The 17,277-nt window shown below is 52.0% G+C and overlaps 2 protein-coding genes across 3 annotated transcripts; one reads left to right on the top strand and one right to left on the bottom strand.

Moving 5' to 3' along the window:
- Positions 1–3,169: 3,169 nt before the first annotated feature.
- FAHD1 (fumarylacetoacetate hydrolase domain containing 1) lies at positions 3,170–4,324 on the bottom strand. The gene has a single exon (XM_009819340.2). The coding sequence runs from the start codon at positions 4,322–4,324 to the stop codon at positions 3,653–3,655; it is 672 nt and encodes a 223-aa protein (XP_009817642.2). The 3' UTR covers positions 3,170–3,652.
- Positions 4,325–4,625: 301 nt separating this feature from the next.
- Positions 4,626–16,055, top strand: HAGH (hydroxyacylglutathione hydrolase). 2 transcript variants are annotated; one of them, XM_059826683.1, is made up of 9 exons: positions 4,626–4,666; positions 8,549–8,730; positions 9,202–9,266; positions 10,149–10,266; positions 11,353–11,461; positions 12,419–12,522; positions 12,990–13,091; positions 13,571–13,650; positions 14,182–16,055. In XM_059826683.1, exons 2-9 carry the CDS (start codon positions 8,626–8,628, stop codon positions 14,279–14,281), a joined length of 783 nt encoding a protein of 260 aa, XP_059682666.1. In that variant the 5' UTR covers positions 4,626–4,666; positions 8,549–8,625; the 3' UTR covers positions 14,282–16,055. The 2 variants fall into 2 exon arrangements, with proteins under 2 accessions (XP_059682666.1, XP_059682665.1); XM_059826682.1 differs by lacking the exon at positions 4,626–4,666 and adding an exon at positions 4,727–4,782.
- The last annotated feature ends 1,222 nt before the right edge of the window (positions 16,056–17,277 follow it).

The following is a 17,277-nucleotide window of genomic DNA, read 5'->3' on the forward strand; positions in this document are numbered from 1 at the left end:
CAGCTTAAGAAAAGTTAGTTCTACCCCCCTTACAAAAGGGGGTGGAAGCTTTCTTCACTCAGTTTAGAATGTATTTTTAAAAAATCAAAAATAACAAATAGTACAAGACAGATCTGTCGAGCTTCTGTGTTTTTAACTGCCGTGATACTTTTCGTGCTACTTTTGTGTTAGTTCACAAAATAAAGACCCACTTTGAAATACTGCGTGGGTCTGCGGTGTACGTTGGGTCCAAACACGGAACTTCTAGCACCTACAGAGCCTTGGTAACAGCCATGACGTTTGCAGGGCTGCTTTTCTTTAGGGCAGACTAAGTCTTATTAGAGCAGAGTAATCAATTACCAGCGGCCTCTGACAACCAATCAAGCTAAGACTACGAGCGGCAGAGAAGAAAGGACTCTTCTTCACCAAGATAGATGTTGTTAGCTGAACGTAAAGAACCTAGGTATGTACATTTTGCCCATCTCCATGTATTTTTTCCTATTTTTTAATCTATTTCTGTCCTTAGCTTCTCCTGCAGCTGGTGTATTTGCTGCATTCACCAGTCCTCGCCTCCTGAGCATATCAGGAGTTGGCCCATTTCAAACAGTGGGAAGATTCTGCAGCCCTTCTCTTGCAAAGTATTTGTTAGGCTAGAACGCCTTGAGGAACTCCGATCACCCCTGATTCACTACCTACCCATTAAAGCAACGTGGCAGAGAGAAACCAACTATAGAAACAGTGAATTTTGACAAGCGATACTCCAAGATTCCACTACCCTACTCATGTGAGTGGGAACAAGGAACTAAATGCACAAAAAAATGTTGCCAGTGTTGGGTTGCTGCGCCTCTTCTGTTGCAGCAATAAAGAACTTCAGAGTATCAGCTGTGATGGCTGGAAAACGTTGATATGAATATTTTCATTAATTTTAATCACAACTCAGCTCAGCAATCAATACACAGTGCTTAAGACCAAACTACAAATGACACATTGTTGCTGTTGCTGTAGTTGGTAATGTTTGACAGGCACGAAGAAATGGGAACAGTACCGAAAGTGGATTTAATCCTTCCTCTTTCAGAATTATTCACCCTAACTTCCCTGCTCAGCCCAGCTCTGTTGACCTGACTTCTCTGCTTGGCCCAGCTCATCGGGCTGCAACAAATTTGGAGCACAACTTCCCCGCTGACAAAGACGGGCTTAAACCAAGGAGCATTTTGACTTCTATGAGCCAGGTTCTCTTCAGATGTAATGGCTGAATGTTTGTTTCAGTTGGCCTCGGTTCCTCAGGCTTCCTTTACAGAATCGCAGAATCACTAGCGTTGGAAAAGACCTGTAAGATCATCAAGTCCAACCCCCAACCCAACCCCACCATGCCCACTAAACCATGTCCCGCAGTGCCATGTCCACACGTTCCTTGAACACCTCCAGTGATGGTGACTCCACCACCTCCCTGGGCAGCCTCTGCCAGTGCTTCACCACTCTCCCTGCAAAGAAATTTTTCCTAATATCCAACCTGAACCTCCCCTGGCACAATTTGAGGTCATTTCCTCTTGTCCTGTCACTTGTCACTTGGGAGAAGAGACCAACACCCACCTCCCCACAACCCCCTTTCAGGCAGTTGTAGAGAGCGATGAGGTCTCCCCTCAGCCCCCTCCCCCCAGAACACCCCCAGCTCCCTCAGCCTCATCAGACTTGTGCTCCAGACCCCTCACCAGCTCTGTCGCCCTTCTCTGGACACGCTCCAGCACCTCAATGTCCTTCTTGGAGTGAGGGGCCCAAAACTGAACACAGCATTCGAGGTGCGGCCTCACCAGCGCCAAGTACAGGGGCACGATCCCCACCCTGCTCCTGTTGCCACACCATTTCTGATACAGGCCAGGATGGCGTTGGCCTTCTTGGCCACCTGGGCACACTGCTGGCTCGTATTCAGCCACCTGTTGACCAACACCCCCAGGTCCTTGTCTGCTGGGCAGCTTTCCAGCCACTCGTCCCCAAGGCTGTAACATTGCATGGGGTTGTTGTGACCCAAGTGCAGGACCCGGCACTTGGCCTTGTTGAACCTCATACAATTGGCCTCAGCCCATCGGTCCAGCCTGTCCAGGTCCCTCTGCAGAGCCTTCCGACCCTCCAGCAGATCAAATGATGGTCAAAATGATTTAGATTAAATCTGAATTATGTCCACAGCATTTAGGCCTCATCATACAAAGAACTTTTACACGTGCTGTAAGGCACTGGCGCAAGTAAAAATACAGTGAACTGGCTGCATATTTGCGGGATCGGTACCTAGCGCGGGCAGCATATGGGTATGTGGAGGTTTGCTACTGCTGCATGCAGCTGGAGAAGCAAGTTGATAGAAAAATGCCCGTTTTTCTTCCACAATATGTTCTGCTTTCTTTTTATTGCATGATTTGCAGTATCCTGGACCATGCTGCTCTTTCAGAGGCGCTTGTCTTTGGGCTACCATACTTTTCTCTGCAAGACTCTCCCAATGCACTTTTAAAAACCAAGTGGTTATTAGGATCTGGCTCCAATAAATGGAAGCATTTAACTTTGGTGCTTGCACGTATGTAAAAAAATAATCCATCTGCTTTTGTTAGAAATCAGTCAGTTCTGTGAAACCTTTGACAATGGCAAGTTTTGATGTTTGCGGAGGGAGGGTTTTTTAATTATATTTTACAACTTTGTCACTCTGTTGATTTGAAAGAGAACTCGCTGTCATGCAAACTGGTAGAGAGTGTTAGATCAGTTGGAGTTTGGAATCGGGAAAAGTTACACAGCATGGCTTTTTAACAGCTGGAAATAGTTAAAACTCCAACTGTTGCACTGCATTGCACAAGTAATAGTAATTGCTACAGTTAGATTTTTATTAAAAATGTATTTAAATCAGTAAAAGTAAAGACAAGTTTATTGGTGATCTTTAACAATGAGCTTATTTATTCTTAATCTTTTGTATTATTTTACTTTTAGAAGCGTATTTATCGCTCAGTTTAGGAAAAAAAAATCTGCCAAGCATCTGGCATGCTTCCTGCTGCACTACGCCCCTTGGAGTGGAAGGCAAAGCAATCCTTGTTTAATTTGTACATTTGAAAAATGCACGGAGGAATCGTGAAACTAATCTAAAAAGCAAACATCTTTTTATTGTAGAATACCCCAAGGAGAGAAATTCTTTCTGAAGCTGTAATTCTTCATTTACTGTTACACCTACATCTTTGATTTTTGCATAGCATGGGTGAGCTTTAGCTCCTTACATCACCATTTTAATGGTTTAATTTATAATTTTTATTTTCAGGCGATACATTGGCAAAGCTCAAAGCATCAATAGAACAGAAGAGCACACCCAGTGCCAGCCAGCCCAGCTCCCCTCCCCGGCTGTCCGGCACCTCGTCTCCATCCACAGTTCCAAGGTACAATTTAGGTATCAACCATCTGCCCCAAGCTGGGTTGGGCTCCAGGTTCACAGCCTAAGAGGAGGCTGAAGCCTCCATGGAAACGGGGCTGTTTTCATCAAACACCTTTCGAGCTCACAAGTTACGTGTCTTTGATGCGTGACAGTCCGTTAAGACGCTTGGGCCATGTAAGTGTTTAACGTACAGGACAGCTCGTGTGTCTCTTTGTTCACCAGATGTTGCCAAAAGAGCCCCTTCCTATGCAGACAGGGTCCCAGCCCGGCTCCTGGTTAGGAGCCCCGCGTTTGTTGCGCCACCTTAAACCGCATGGAGAGGACGTTGGTTATCCCAGCCTCTATCTCATCGTTGACCTGCACAGACCCAACTCCTTTGGGAGACCCCGTCAGAATCAAGTCCCCTTCTTCCAGGGTGAGTATTTCGCTGATGTAGCTGATCAGGTAAGGGATGGAGAAGATCATCGAGGAGGTCTCCCCCTCCTGCCTCAGCTTTCCGTTCACCTTGAGCCAGATCTTCAGCTTGTGAGGGTCTGGGATCTCCTCCTTGGGCACAAAGTCACTGACCGGGCATGACGAACTGAAGCCCTTGGCCAAGGTCCAGGGCAGGCCCTTCTTTTTGCACTCCTCCTGGGTGTCCCTGGCCGTCATGTCCAAGCACAGGGCATAGCCCGCCACGTGCTCCATGGCGGCCTCCTGGGACACGGCCCGGGCTCTCTTCCCGATCACCACCCCCAGCTCCACTTCGTGGTGCAGGTTCTTGCAGTAGTAGGGCCGGAGGATGGGCGAGCCTTCGCGCAGGTAGGCCGAGGAGGGCTTGAGGAAGAAGAGGGGCTCCCGGGGCGGCGCGCTCCCCATCTCCTTGGCGTGCTCGGCGTAGTTGCGCCCCACGCAGACGATGTTCCTGCCCCACTCCCAGAAGCGGGACAGGGGCTTGGAGGAGGCCATGGCCGCGGCTGCTCTCCTTCCCCGCGGACCGCGGGGCGCCCTTGGGGCGTCCTTGCCGGGCCCGGAGCCGCGCCGCCGCCTCTCCGCCCCGCTCTCTCCTTCCTCCCGCTCTCCCTCCTGCCCGCTCCCTGCCCGCCGCGGATTGCCCAGGGCAGCCGTCCGCCCCCCGCCTCCGCACCCGGCTTAGCAAATCGCCCGGCCCGGGCGTGCCGAGCAGCGGGGAGGGAAGGAGGGGGCCGGGCGGGCGCAGCGCCGCCCCCGCCGCACGCCGGGCCGGGGCCGGGGCCGGGGCGGCCGCCGCTACCCGCCTCCCCGGGGCCGGCCGCAGGGCGGGGAGCGAAGGTAACCGGGCCGGGCCTGGGCACCGGGCGGGGCGCGCCGCACCATGCTCGGCGGGGGCTGGCGGGGCCTCGGCACCGCCCTGGCGGCCCTGGGAGCTGGGGCCCTGCTCCGAGCCGGTACGTGGGGCGGGCGGCGCGGCTCGCCCAGCGCCGGGGCTGCGGCCCGGTAGGACCCGCGGGGCCGGGCCGGGGCTTGGGGGTCGGGCCGCGTCCCCGGGCAGCGGGGCCGGGGCGTGGGGCGCGGGGGGATGTCCCCTTGCAGCGGGGCTGGGGTCTGTGCAGTGACCTCCTTGCAGCCAGTACCGGGGCGGAGGGGCCGTGCGATGCCCCCCCCCCTTGGCAGCTGGGTCCGGGGAGCGGGCGTGCTCTGCCCCCGTACCGCCGGGCCCCGCAGGGAGCTGGGCGGCTGCAGGCAGCCGGCCGCGGGTGGCCGGCCCTGGGGCTCAGCCCGGCTGGCAGCGGGTCCCCCGGCAAGCTCGGAAGTCTGACTGTGGTTTTTCTCTTCTCGTTTCCCGGCTCAGGGGTGCGCCGAGGTTTTTAAGCTGACTCACAGCCCCAAGTAGGTCAGTATCAGCTCAGCTGGAGCCTGTCTCTGTCGGCGGCTTTTCCTATCGATAACCCATCTGGGAGGCTCCTGCGGAGTTTTTGGGCTGCCAAAGCGCTGGTTATTGCTCTGGGAGGAGGGCTTGGGGGACGGGGGCTGGCGTTTAAACTGGATTTGATGGATGGCAGACTGTATTGGCAATGTAAACAAAAAACAAAACCAAAACTGTCTAAGCTCTGTATTTAAATTTAGGCCCTAAATTCTGAAAGCGTCTCCTTGAACTAGAGCTTGGGCTTTAGCTTCACAGCGTCTCTGGGAAGTCTTGCCAGAGGCCTTTTGCATCACTCCAATTTTAAGACCCAGCTTTAACGAGCGAGGATCCCTTGGAGTTAACTGCCAGACTTGGAAACCCTGATGCTATCTTGGGAACAAGTATGTCAAACCTCATAACTAGCAGCTCCTCAGTTCCCCAGGTTGCAGGGTGGGTGCTGCGCCTTCCAGGCAGGCTTTGCTCCACCAGCGGGTGGGTGCGTGCCCTGCCCACGCGGGCTGGAGCCGGCTGTGCCGCCGGCAGCGTGTGCCAGGCGGGCATGTCAAGTGGGAGTTACCTGGGGTTTGTGGAGCCAACTCGCTCGGAATCGTGCGGAGCCACAAACTCGCTGGGTATCCAAAAAACATCTGTGTGCAGAGTATGTAAAAAGAGAATGTAGTGCTTCTTCTGATGAGGCGATGCAGGGATGGTCATCTGGGTAGGTGCGTGCAGTCGTTTTTGAGTGACGGCCATGTTTGAAATAAGAATTTTCCACTCTTTTCTGTAATTAAAAAAAGCAAACCAAAATGCTATGGAGAAAATGTATGAAGCGCCCTTTTTCTGAAGGAACCTACTGTTCAGCTGTGCTGCTGCCTGCTTGCCTTCAGCTTCCAGCATGTATGCGCTTATGTGATAACATTAACACTTCCATCTGCAAACCCTTTCCTCTTGGCAACTCAAGCTGCACTAACGAACCGTTCCAGAAAGCTGAAGTGTGTGATTCAAGGCTGCTGGAGTTCTGCTCTCCCCAGTCCTCTCTGCTTCAGGCATGAAGTCAGGAGAGACACGTTACAAAACTGAGCGAAAATGAAGTCATTGGGCATTAATTTTGGAACAGACCTGCATGCATTAGAGGGATCCTGAAATGACCTGTGGTAGTGCTGGGCCAGGACAGGGGTTATGTATCACTTGGCGAGCTTCCTTGAGCAGAACGGGGTCCGAGAATGCACCCTTCTTGTAAGAGCAGCGCTGGGTGTGCGTGAGAGCGCTTCTGGTCTGCTTGCGGAGCGGGCAGGCTGGAAAGGTGCAGCTTAGCTGCAGATGGGAATTCAGAATGAGTTTCATACTTTGTGGATGGTTTCTCATTCCTTCATTTAAATGATATTTTAGAAAACGTTTCCTTATGCGGTGTAGCTTGTTTGTTTGTTTTGCAAGAATTGTGAATTAAACATGCAAAAAGACTTTGGGATCACGGCCAAGCTTAGAAATGGTTCATAGGAAGAAAGCATTTTAAGTATGTGAATAATTCCTTTGACTTGAAGTTGCATTTTCTTTTGGGTTTTGTTCTTTGTTTTTTTCCAGTTAGCGTCTAGCATGCAAACAGACATGCAGTACGCATAGCTCTTGTGACTAATAGCATCCAAAAGAAAAGTGCTTCGTGTTAGGGAGCAGTTGAAGAGCAATTGATTCTTTTTTTTTTTTTCCTATCAAGGTATAGTAAGGGGCTTTTCTTGTTTGTTTGTTTTCTTCCTTTTTCGAAAGGACGCTTCTGCTCCAGAGGAACACTCGGCAGGTATGGATGCTTTTCTCAATGCTACATGCCTTCACTGTCAAACACCCAGTGCATGCCTACACTGCTGTGCCTTGGGGTTTTCTTTGCAGCATTGTGTTTAATTTTACTACCACCTCCCCTCCTTACCTCCCTCCCCTCATAAGCAAGTGAGAAGGTGGAGGTAGAAGGGGAAAAAGTTCTGGGCAGGACAGTCGTACCAGAGCAGCCTTACAGCTCCTGCTGCCGTGGGTCGGGGTTTGCGGCAGCGGCTGCGTGCCCCAGTCAGAACTTGAATCTCGGTTTTGCAGCCTTGCTGGTCCCGTCGGTCTGTGGAGCTGCAGAGGGGCTGTCCGTGTTGGCTGCAGCCATTCTGCGGGGCCTCTGCTCTCTAAAGCAGGCTCTTATCAGGGTTGGGCAGGACTGACCTGTTTTGGGAGAGTGGGGCAGGTTGATTACCAGCCTGGTGACCCCTCCCTTTGGCACTGATGGAGGTGACCAAGACCAGGCACCCGGTGTCGGGAGCCTTAGGGCTAGAGCCAATGGTGCAAAATGAAACAGTGGCTGAGCCAGCACAGTTCAGACCAACGCAGTCACCTTCAGTGGTGTGCGAGGGCCTTGGGCATTAAGACGAGTGGTTTCTGACTTGCAGAGACTGACACCTCTTCCCCTGCACTTGTATGGACCCAGGCCTGTGTTGGAGGGCTCCAGCAATGGAAGACCTTGTCCTCTTTGTTTCCCTTCTTGTTTTTTTTTTTATGGCAGAGCCTCTTAGGGCTTGGTTGTTCCTTTAAGAGCTGAGTGTTTGCGAGTTGAACAGTGGAGCCCAGGTTATTTGCGTCTGGAATTAGATTTGCTTCTTGGATCTGATTAAACATTTAACCAAAAGCAAATAGGGAAGCACTGCTGTTGCATCAAGGTAGCCCATGAGCAAGAAGCCTGCCTGCAGTGCGTGCCTAGTACCTGGCCAGGCAGGGAGCCTTGCCTTCCATGCAGAGAGCCTGTCTTCTCTCCATGCACTGTGCAGGATGTGATTTCCCCAAGTAACGAACCAGATATTTCTGTTGTAGCAGTGTGTGTATTTCTGTATTTCTCCTTTTTTTTTTCCTTCTTTCTCCTTTTTTTGTCTTTTGGCTGTAATGTGGCCTTTTGTGGTTTTTTTTGCAAAGTCACTGTCCCAGGCTGACCTTTGTCCAGCTGTTCCCTCTCCATTCTGCTTTCCTGCCCCTTCAAATCTTCTCTCCAGTCCAGATACAGCGCTTTCCCTGCATGAGCACATCTCTGGGAGCAAAGTATCCCGTCCTTCTTCGGTGCAACTGTAGAGCACCAAGAGCCTCCCGTGCTGTGGGGCACAAGGTGACACATACAGGCACTAAGGCTTTGTCCCGTGGTGGCCTCTCTCCTCCTCCTCTGAAGGAGGCAGGTTGGGCTGTCATACCCTTCCTTCTCCAGGGCCATGGGCTGGGGGACCTGCTGTGCTCTGGGTCAGTTGTTCCCCTCCTTGGGCTAACCTGAGGTTCGACTGTTTTGGGGTCCCCAGGTCCAGCGCAGCTGCGAGCTGTCTTCCTGCACACGGAGCACGAGCGGAGGAAGTCGAAGACGGTCACACAAGCCGACATGAAGGTGGAATTACTCCCAGCCCTCACAGACAACTACATGTACCTCCTCATCGATGAGGAAACGAAGGAAGCTGCAATAGTTGATCCTGTGCAGCCCCAGAAGGTAATGCTGTCTGCCGCTCTTGTGAGCGGGATGCTCACCACTGTGAGCATCCTTCCAGGTTGCCACATCTACGAGAGAATTAGTCACACGCTGACTAAGGCGTGGGGGAAAGGCAGGAAATACTGGCCATGCATAAGTACAGACAGGGCTTTATGGGCACTCTGCTTCTGGGCTTAGGCAGTTTGTCCCTGACTTCAAGGGTTATTGACCTGATTTTGTTTTTTGCCCTTAATTTGATGTAGTGCAGAAAAGAGGAGGTGGAACTGAGGGCTTAGTCACAGTTAGCTGGATCAGAAACCTCGTGTCCTGATCTGTGACTATGACTTGGAGAGGGATGAGCTCTCTGCAGAGTTGCTGGTGTGGCGCTCTCAAAGCTTGGAGTGGTTGTGGCCAGGTTACGCCAGGCACCAGGTGTGCTGTGAAGTAATTTCGTGTGAGTTGTAACGCTCTTGCTGTGCTCTGTGCCTGCAGGTTTTGGATGCAGTCAAAAAGCACGGCGTGAAGCTGACCACCGTCCTGACCACACATCATCACTGGTAACTATCTGCTGTAGTGGGATCCTTCCTCCCTCTGCGTAAACACGAGCGGTTAAGAATCGTTGCTTTTCTGGATCAAGCTGGTCTTCTCTAAGCAGGAGCTTAGGTGTGAGGAGAAGGATCAGAGCTCAGGAGATATTTGTTCCCTTGGGCTTACTATGACCAGATGCATTGTCCAGACTGCAAGCTCTGTGTGTCAGTGCCTTTAACCTTTAAAATGTTGACTTCTTCCAGATGGCCAGTGAAATAAATGTGTGTGAAGGTAGCAGTGGAGTGCAGGAGGGAGCACACTCACACTGAGGTGCTAGGACATGCCTGTAAGGTGTGCTACTCACAGTCAGCAGTTGTGGGAGGATTATCTGGGTTGCAGATTAACTCTGCCAGGGACGTAGAGATGAGTGTTTTGCTTTAGCAGTTTTGCAGTGCTGAACCTGAGTAACCTCTCCCGTGGGTCATAGTGGAGCCTCCTCTGTGGCTGGAGAGCCAGCCCTCATCTGGGAGGACCACCACCACAAGCGAATGCTGAGCTGTTGGACATGCGTGCCTGCTCCGCGGTGTCTTGTGGGACGCTGAATTACATACCTCCCAGTTATCCCAGTCTTTCCCTGTCCTAGTTACTGGAGAGTTAACTGTGAGCCCCTAAGGCTGGTGTTTCCCAACTAGGTATGAACTTGTGAGGGGTTGTTCCCCCCTCTCACTGCCCTAGTTACTGGAGAAATTATCTCCACTCGTGTTGATGTGGCATATCCTTTGATACGAGGACAGTGTTAGATACTGGGAGAATAGCTGATCAGAAATGATCACCTGGAGGTTACTGTTGCAATATGAGTTACGATAAATTTGTCTTCATCCCTGCCCAAATTCGTTTTTCTGACCTTGCAGGGACCATGCTGGAGGAAATGAGAAGCTTGTAAAGATGGAGACGGGGTTGCGCGTGTATGGGGGAGACAGCAGAGTCGGAGCACTGACACAGAAAGTGTCTCACCTTACATCACTCAAGGTAAAGGGAGTGAGCTGCAGGGCTCACTTGGGGGCATCTTCCGTTCGTGTGACTGCTTTAGAGCTGGACCGGTGTGGTCCAACTTGAGTTAATATTGTGGTCACAACTCTTTTACCTTTTAACATCTCTGGGGTGTAGTTGATAGAGTAACTACAGCTTTTGCCCTTTTCTAGCCCTAGGAACCATAACCCCTCTGTCTCCTTTTTGCCAGTGATACTTTGTTGATGAGAACATTGGCATTGCTCAGACACCTGCATTGCCTGGAGCATGCTGGGTGTCCGTGTGCTCCTTGATAGCTACCCTAGCTGGGGTGGTTGACGTGTGAAAGGACAGGGCTTGTGCTCTGCTCAGAGCCTAGTTAGCACCGAAAAAATGCAAGCGGTCCTCTTTGAATGATGGCTGAAATACAGGGTCAAGAGAAAGTGGGCCAGCAGTGCTAGCTGCCTGCATTGCTTTTCCGAAGCTAAAGCAGCAAACCTTGTTGGAACCTTGCTGTTTGTTTACAGGCGAGCTGGCAGATGACATAAACTGCTGTGAAATGTGCAGACTGGCATGAATGTCACTGCTAGTCTTGCGCTGCACCTTTGGGAGGGGCAGCAGCAAAGAAGGGAGCACAGAAATACGCGGGAAGGTGTGCAAATTGGGGCTGTGGGGGAAACATCCCCTTGGCCTCATTGAAAGTGTTTAATCTTTCCCTTTTTGTGAGTGTCCTCAACTTCTTCCCTTCAGCTTTATTTTTTGTTTGGAGCTTTTTACACTCGATTAACTTTGTTTAGGATTTTGTGTTGCTCTGGATCTGTTTGCTCTCGCTGCCAACCAGACGCTGAGTCACTTTGCATGTAAATGAAAGAATCTGGCAGTTCTCTTTGTCACAACACCTGCTAGGAGGAAACAGCCCCCTTCCAAGTCCCTGCCATAAAACTCTCTTGCTGGACTCTCCCAGGAGCAGAGCTGATGTTTACTGGCCAGCTGTGTGAGAATTTGCCTGTGGGAGTACTAGACCATTGTAATAATTGCAATTCTTTTCTAACCATACAAATGCTAGCAAACAGTAGCTTAAGCTCTAGTCTTCTGCCTTCTTCTCAGGTGGGATCTCTTAATGTGAAATGCCTCTGTACGCCTTGTCACACTTCTGGACACATCTGTTATTATGTGACTAAGCCAAATAGCTCCGAGCCACCTGCTGTTTTTACAGGTGAGGAGTTGGGAGGTTACATGGCCGGCAGTCTGTGTTGCAAAGAAATAAGCTACCCCTCTGCCTGTGTGCTCCTGACTCTGGATGTGCATTCATCCCTTACTGCCAGCGCAGCTGGTTAACATCCACATCTGGCCCCCTTACCAAGAGCTACCAAGTAGTAGTTGTAGACGAAACTGGTGAAACCCCTCTGGGTTTGTAAACCATTGCTGGACACCCTGCAAGCAACATCAAGAGCGAGCCCTGGATGAGTCCTGCATCTAGCATTTTCTTCCTTGAAACAAGCGCTGTTGGTTTACTGTCTCAGGCCAAACTGTGGCTTGATTCCAAAACCTGTTGGCTTTTCCATATATCCGTACTCACGTCTGTAACAAAACTGAGAGGAGAGAAAGTAGGGGAGTAAGAGAGGGCTGGCGCTCCATCTCTGGTAGCCAGGTTCTGGATCCTGTTTTGGAGAGTAGGGTTTCCCCTTCCCTGAGACTGCGGCCGGTCTCCCCAGACTGCCATGTCATCCCTCTCCTGATGGGCGTTCTCCAGAGCTTGCACCAGCTGCTGCATGGAGGAAATAACGGCTTAAGCAAGATTTTAGGGATCACTGGGGAGAAAATGTAGAGGCAACTCGTCTTTGTTCAACTTTGTAGCAAAGAGAACCAGTGTTCCTTGTCCACTCTAGAAAGGACAAGAGGGGACAGCAGACTGCCCACAGGTAGGGAAGCGCTAGCATGGTTTGCTTGGCGAGGCCGTGGGTTTTCCTGCGTTAGAAGTTGCGTTTGCTGCGTGGGTTTACGTAGCACTGAGCCGGTGTGGGGCAGCAGCGTAGCCTGGCTCTCCCCGTGCCTTCTGGTGAACTGCAGCGAGGACAGCAATGGTAGGACTGAGCCCTCAGGGACCGTGTGCTCACGCTTTGGTGTGAGAAGCCTTGTCTGGTCCTGATGCCGTGTCACGCCTCCCTTGCAGGTGACACACTGTTCGTGGCCGGTTGTGGGAAATTCTTCGAGGGAACCCCGGAGGAAATGTACAGAGCGCTGATTGAGATTTTGGGCAGCTTGGACCCCAAAACGGTATGAGCCTCTCCTTTTGTGCTAGTAAGTTAACCAGCCAGAAACTACTACAGACATCAAAGAAACTGTCTTCCTAATAATACTGCTGTTCAGAGAGAGAGTTTCTCATGTGTTGAAGGAATGAATGCTTACATCAGGAGTTGTCTTTGATGCTGAATGGCTGGAGTCCTCTGGGAAGGAAATACATTTGTGCTTTGTGGGGAAAGAGTAGGGGCTGCTTATTAAAACAAAGGCCAGAGAGCTGGGACATCTGGGCTCTTTCATCAGGCTTGTTGTTAAATTGGCAGATAGCACTGGCTGATAACTCCTGGCACTTCTGCGTGTGTATGACTCCAGTGGAGAGTGTCGTGTGTCCTGGAGGGTTGACTCTGTTGTTCTTGCTGTGTCATAACATTGATGATGGTACCTGGCACTCCACCTCCATACCTTCAGAGTTACCTGGTGTCACTCTTACTTCTTCTTCCTAGAGAGTTTACTGCGGTCACGAATACACGATCAACAATCTCAAGTTTGCTCGACACGTTGAACCCAATAATGTCACTATCAAGGAAAAGCTTGCTTGGGCCAAGGTAAGCCACTTCATCCTTTCCCTAGACTTGCTGGATGCTGTCATGGAGGCAGAGCCTCTCCAAGGAGGCAGAGGAGAGAGGACAATGTTGGAGAGAAAGAAAGGCTGCAGGAAGGGAGTTCAGAGCCAGGAGCTGCAGTATGTCATGCTTCCAGGGGAGCGATGTATTGGGGAACAGGGTTTGTGTGTGGCCCAGAGAAGATGGTTTGCTGTCTGGTGGAGATACCCTCCATGGAAACTTCTTGGTATAATTACAGGCTGATGTCCACGTCCGCCTGGGAGGGTCAGCTCTGTCCCAAGTCTGTCCCTGCGCACCTTGGTGCTTGTCTGGCTGGCTGTGTGCATGGCCCTGGGAAGGGCCTGGCCTGAGGAGCAGCTCAGGCAGTTAGGTGCAGCACTAACCCTGCGTGGTTAATATACAGGACATTTCTTGTTCACCAAAGCATTCCTCATCAAGCAGAAATCTCTCCCTTGTTACAGGCGAAGTATGACAGTGGTGAGCCAACCATACCCTCCACCATTGCCGAAGAGTTTACGTACAACCCTTTCATGCGAGTGAGGTATGGAGATGTGGGTGTGGGAATGGTCCTTGTGTTTGGAGGGAGGATGTGGGAAGGAAGAGGTCTCCAAAAAAAAAAAAAAAGAGCCGTTAGTGGGAATTGCTCTCCTGCCTCGCATATTCCTGTTCTGATGCCCTTGAGATCCTCCTTAAAATATACTCCCTGTCCTGGCAGACGCTTGCTGCAGTGGAATTTGAAGGATTGTGGTGGACGTCTCTGCCAGTGCTGAAGTCCCTGACTCAGGAGACAGAACAAGCTTCGTTCTGTAATTACGTCCCTTCATCAAGCAGGGTTTGGCAGCCGGGCGTGGCAAAAGATGCTGTTCAAGGAACAAGAGCATTTGCAATTTCCTCTTGCCAATGAGCATTTAAACCAAGAGAGCTGATAAGCCTGTGCCAAAGCCCTGAGTCTTTGATCTTTACGTGCAACATTTCCCCTTGATGCAGGTGAAACATGATAGTAGTGACTTCATATATGAGATTTTAGCTTGCAGTCTCTGCATTTGCTGTCCCTGGTGTTCCCTCCTGGCAGGGAGAAGACAGTTCAGCAGCACGCTGGGGAGACTGACCCCATCCGAACAATGGGGGCCATCAGAAAAGAGAAGGATAACTTCCGAGTCCCGAAGGACTGAGCACTCTGCCTGGATCACTTTAATGTCAGTTTAAGTGTAATTTAGACTAATCAGATGTTTTAGGAGTTGAACCTTCTGTTGTGGTTGAGACAGTCTTATTTAGGTTTTTATTTTGTTTTAATTAAGGAAAAAAAAAGCACTTTGCCCTTGTTGAGATGTTCTACAGCATATTTATATTATCATGAAGAATATTTATCCTTCTATTGCTGGCTCTCAAACTGTCACGTGTGTCACACGCAGATCATTTTACAAGTGTTGGTACGTGGCTCAGAGTGTGGGGTGGGGAAGGGTCAAACCTTGATGTCTAGGAAAAAGCTCTGTTATTTTTGTAGGAGCCTGATGCTAATGCAGACAGTGGGACTGGGGCCCAAGTTGTCTTCATTTAAAACAGAGACAAAATGCAGTAATGACATCGCCGGCTGAAGATTTGAACTTTTCTTCCATGCCGCTACTTAAACTCTGAGTCTGTCGCTTCTGGCTCCACTAAAACCAGTTCTCAGTGACAGACCTGCTCTGCCACCGCCAGTGCAGGGCTTTTGTGAAATATGCGGGGTGGCCCGGCTCTGGGAATGGCAGGCGGGGACTGTCCAGCTTTCCTCTTCTCTCTGACATTCCTTGTCGTGGGCTGCAGTAACTTTTCCAGGCAGCATGCTGGCTTAGAGATTGCACTGTTGCTTATACCCTTTCACTCTTAGCTTAAGCCTGTTTGCATGTACCTGCTTACTGCTCTTAAGTGTGATCTGTATGTTACTTGTATTAGTACCACACAAAGGACGAAGGGATTTGTCTGCTGGTTCAAAATCCTGAGAAGAACTTACCTAGTGACTAACTGCGTGTCTAACACCGACAAGATCCTCCAACAGATGCCTTGCTGCCGATAGCCAGAGCAGCTGCTTTGTACCTTGCTGTGAGTAACGTGGCAAACGAGCGTTTATTAGCTGGGCGCTGTTCCCCAGCGAGAGAGCAACTGTTCTGGTGAGCACTGGCAGGAGCTGCGCTGAGCCTGGGAGCCTCTTTCTTGGTTGGTCCTTGGGGCTTAAAAGCCGTCTCTGTTCTTGGAGTAGTGCTGTATGACCCCAGTCTGCAGCCAGCTTGAAAGCTGCGGGGAGGGCACTTCCCCTCGGGCTGGTTTTCTGATGGGGGAATAGTGTGTCAAAGTGGATGAATGGGATAAACTTTGGGGGAAAATAAATCCAGATTTTCAGGGAGGGGATCACCCCCCTCCTGCACTTCCCATCCTCCAGCTCAGTGTCTTTAAACAAGAGGGGTGGGGATGAAGGGTGGTAGGACCCAGCCTTGCGGGCTTGGCGTCTGCGTCTGTAATGCATCTTCCTCCTAGCTGTATTTTCTTCCTTGTTCCTTGGTCTCAGCTGCATACTGCAGATCTGCTCAAGTACAAGAGATTTTCAAACAAATGTTTCACAGCTGAAACTAACAAAAGATTCAAACGATTTTGGTTCCAGTTTCTCCCCCTCTTCCCAGTGCGTGTTGGTACGTAATGCCACGACGGAGTCCGTAACCGCCTGGGTGTCACCGCTGTAACTTTGGTCTGCTGTTCCAACCAACACGCTGAATGGCAGTGTATGAGCGGGATTTGGTGTAGCACCATTTCTTTATTTGCTTTAAAAAGGTAAATTTTATGTAGTTCAGAAAGAAAAGTGGTACCTAAAACTTTACTGCCTCCTTAACTTGAATGCTGTGCTGCTGCAACGGAGCGTGACTGTACTGAGGGCTGTTGGACAAATGAGCAAATAAATAATAGCTGTAAACAGAGCATCAGTGGGGTGGTCTGGAAGAAGGGGGTTTCTTTATCTCACAATTTTATTTATTTATCTTTTTCGTACTAGTGATTGAAGTCAGCCAACTGGAAGCTTCTTTCTACTTAATTCTGGGGGGGAGCGGGTGGTGTTTGGGGATCCTCTGGGGCTTTATTCAAGGTCTTGTAGTTACAACTGTATTTCCCTTTTGAAAGAAGAACAGAGCACGTTCGGTGCTTGTCTCCTGCTTGCTCAGGCAGGTGCCGTCCCCTCCTTCACAAGTGGCATTTGGGGGACCGTGGTCAACCCTGAACCGGGGCTTGTGCCGGGGCATGGCTCTGCTCCTGCCTGCCCTGCGTCTTCCGTGCTTTTTGGGCTCGAGCAGTTGGGACGCCGTCCCTGGAGCTCTGGCTCGGTCGTGCAGGAGACCCTCCCAGCACCTCCCTCCTGTGTCCAGGACTCCTCCGCACCATCTTGTGTCACCCGTGCTCCCAGCGCCCCGCGGGACCCGGCACCCCCAACCCTCCCAGGGCCGGGGGAGCCGCGTCCCTCCTTTCGGCAGGTTTTGGTGGTGGGAGAAGCGGCTGGTTTTGCACGCCGGGCTGTGACTTGCTGCTGCGGTGCCAGCGCTTGGCCGGGCTGCGGCGAGGGCGAGGGGCCAGGCTGCAGTTTCGGGGTCCGGGGGGGGAACGCCGTGTGCCCCGGCCTTCCTCCGGGCCGGGCTCCCCTGGGCCTTCGGCCGCGCAAGCCTGGGGGCTACCGGGAGCTGGGGGGTGGCCGGGTGGGCCGTGGGGCCCTGCAAGCGGGCAGGTGGACGTGGGGGTCCAGGGTGAAATACCGAGGGGGTGTTCCATCCCTCCGCCTCCCCCCGGGGGGTCTCACCCCTCCCGCCTTGCACCGGCAGCTCCGGGAGCCGCACGGCACCGGGAGCCGGGGGGGGAGCAGGAAGGAGGAAAGCCCCCACGCACCGCAGCGGGGGCCGTGCGGGATGTCACTCCGCCCCACGCAGCGTGATCCGCCCCGCACTGCACCGGCGGGGGCGGGACGTGCCCGCCCGCTGCGGGGAGGGGCCGCGCCGGGGCTCCGGGCGGCGCCGCCCGCAGGTAGCGGCCGCGTCACGCGTGGGCTGCGCCGAGGGTCGCGGCGGGGCTGGGAGGGGGGACCGCACCCCCCCGCGTGTCCTCACCCTGCGGCTGCGTGGGGCCGGGGCTGCCCCCGCGTTTCGCTGCGCGGGGCTGG

This window comes from Gavia stellata, chromosome 18 (assembly GCF_030936135.1).
Source record: "Gavia stellata isolate bGavSte3 chromosome 18, bGavSte3.hap2, whole genome shotgun sequence".
Taxonomy (NCBI): domain Eukaryota; kingdom Metazoa; phylum Chordata; class Aves; order Gaviiformes; family Gaviidae; genus Gavia; species Gavia stellata.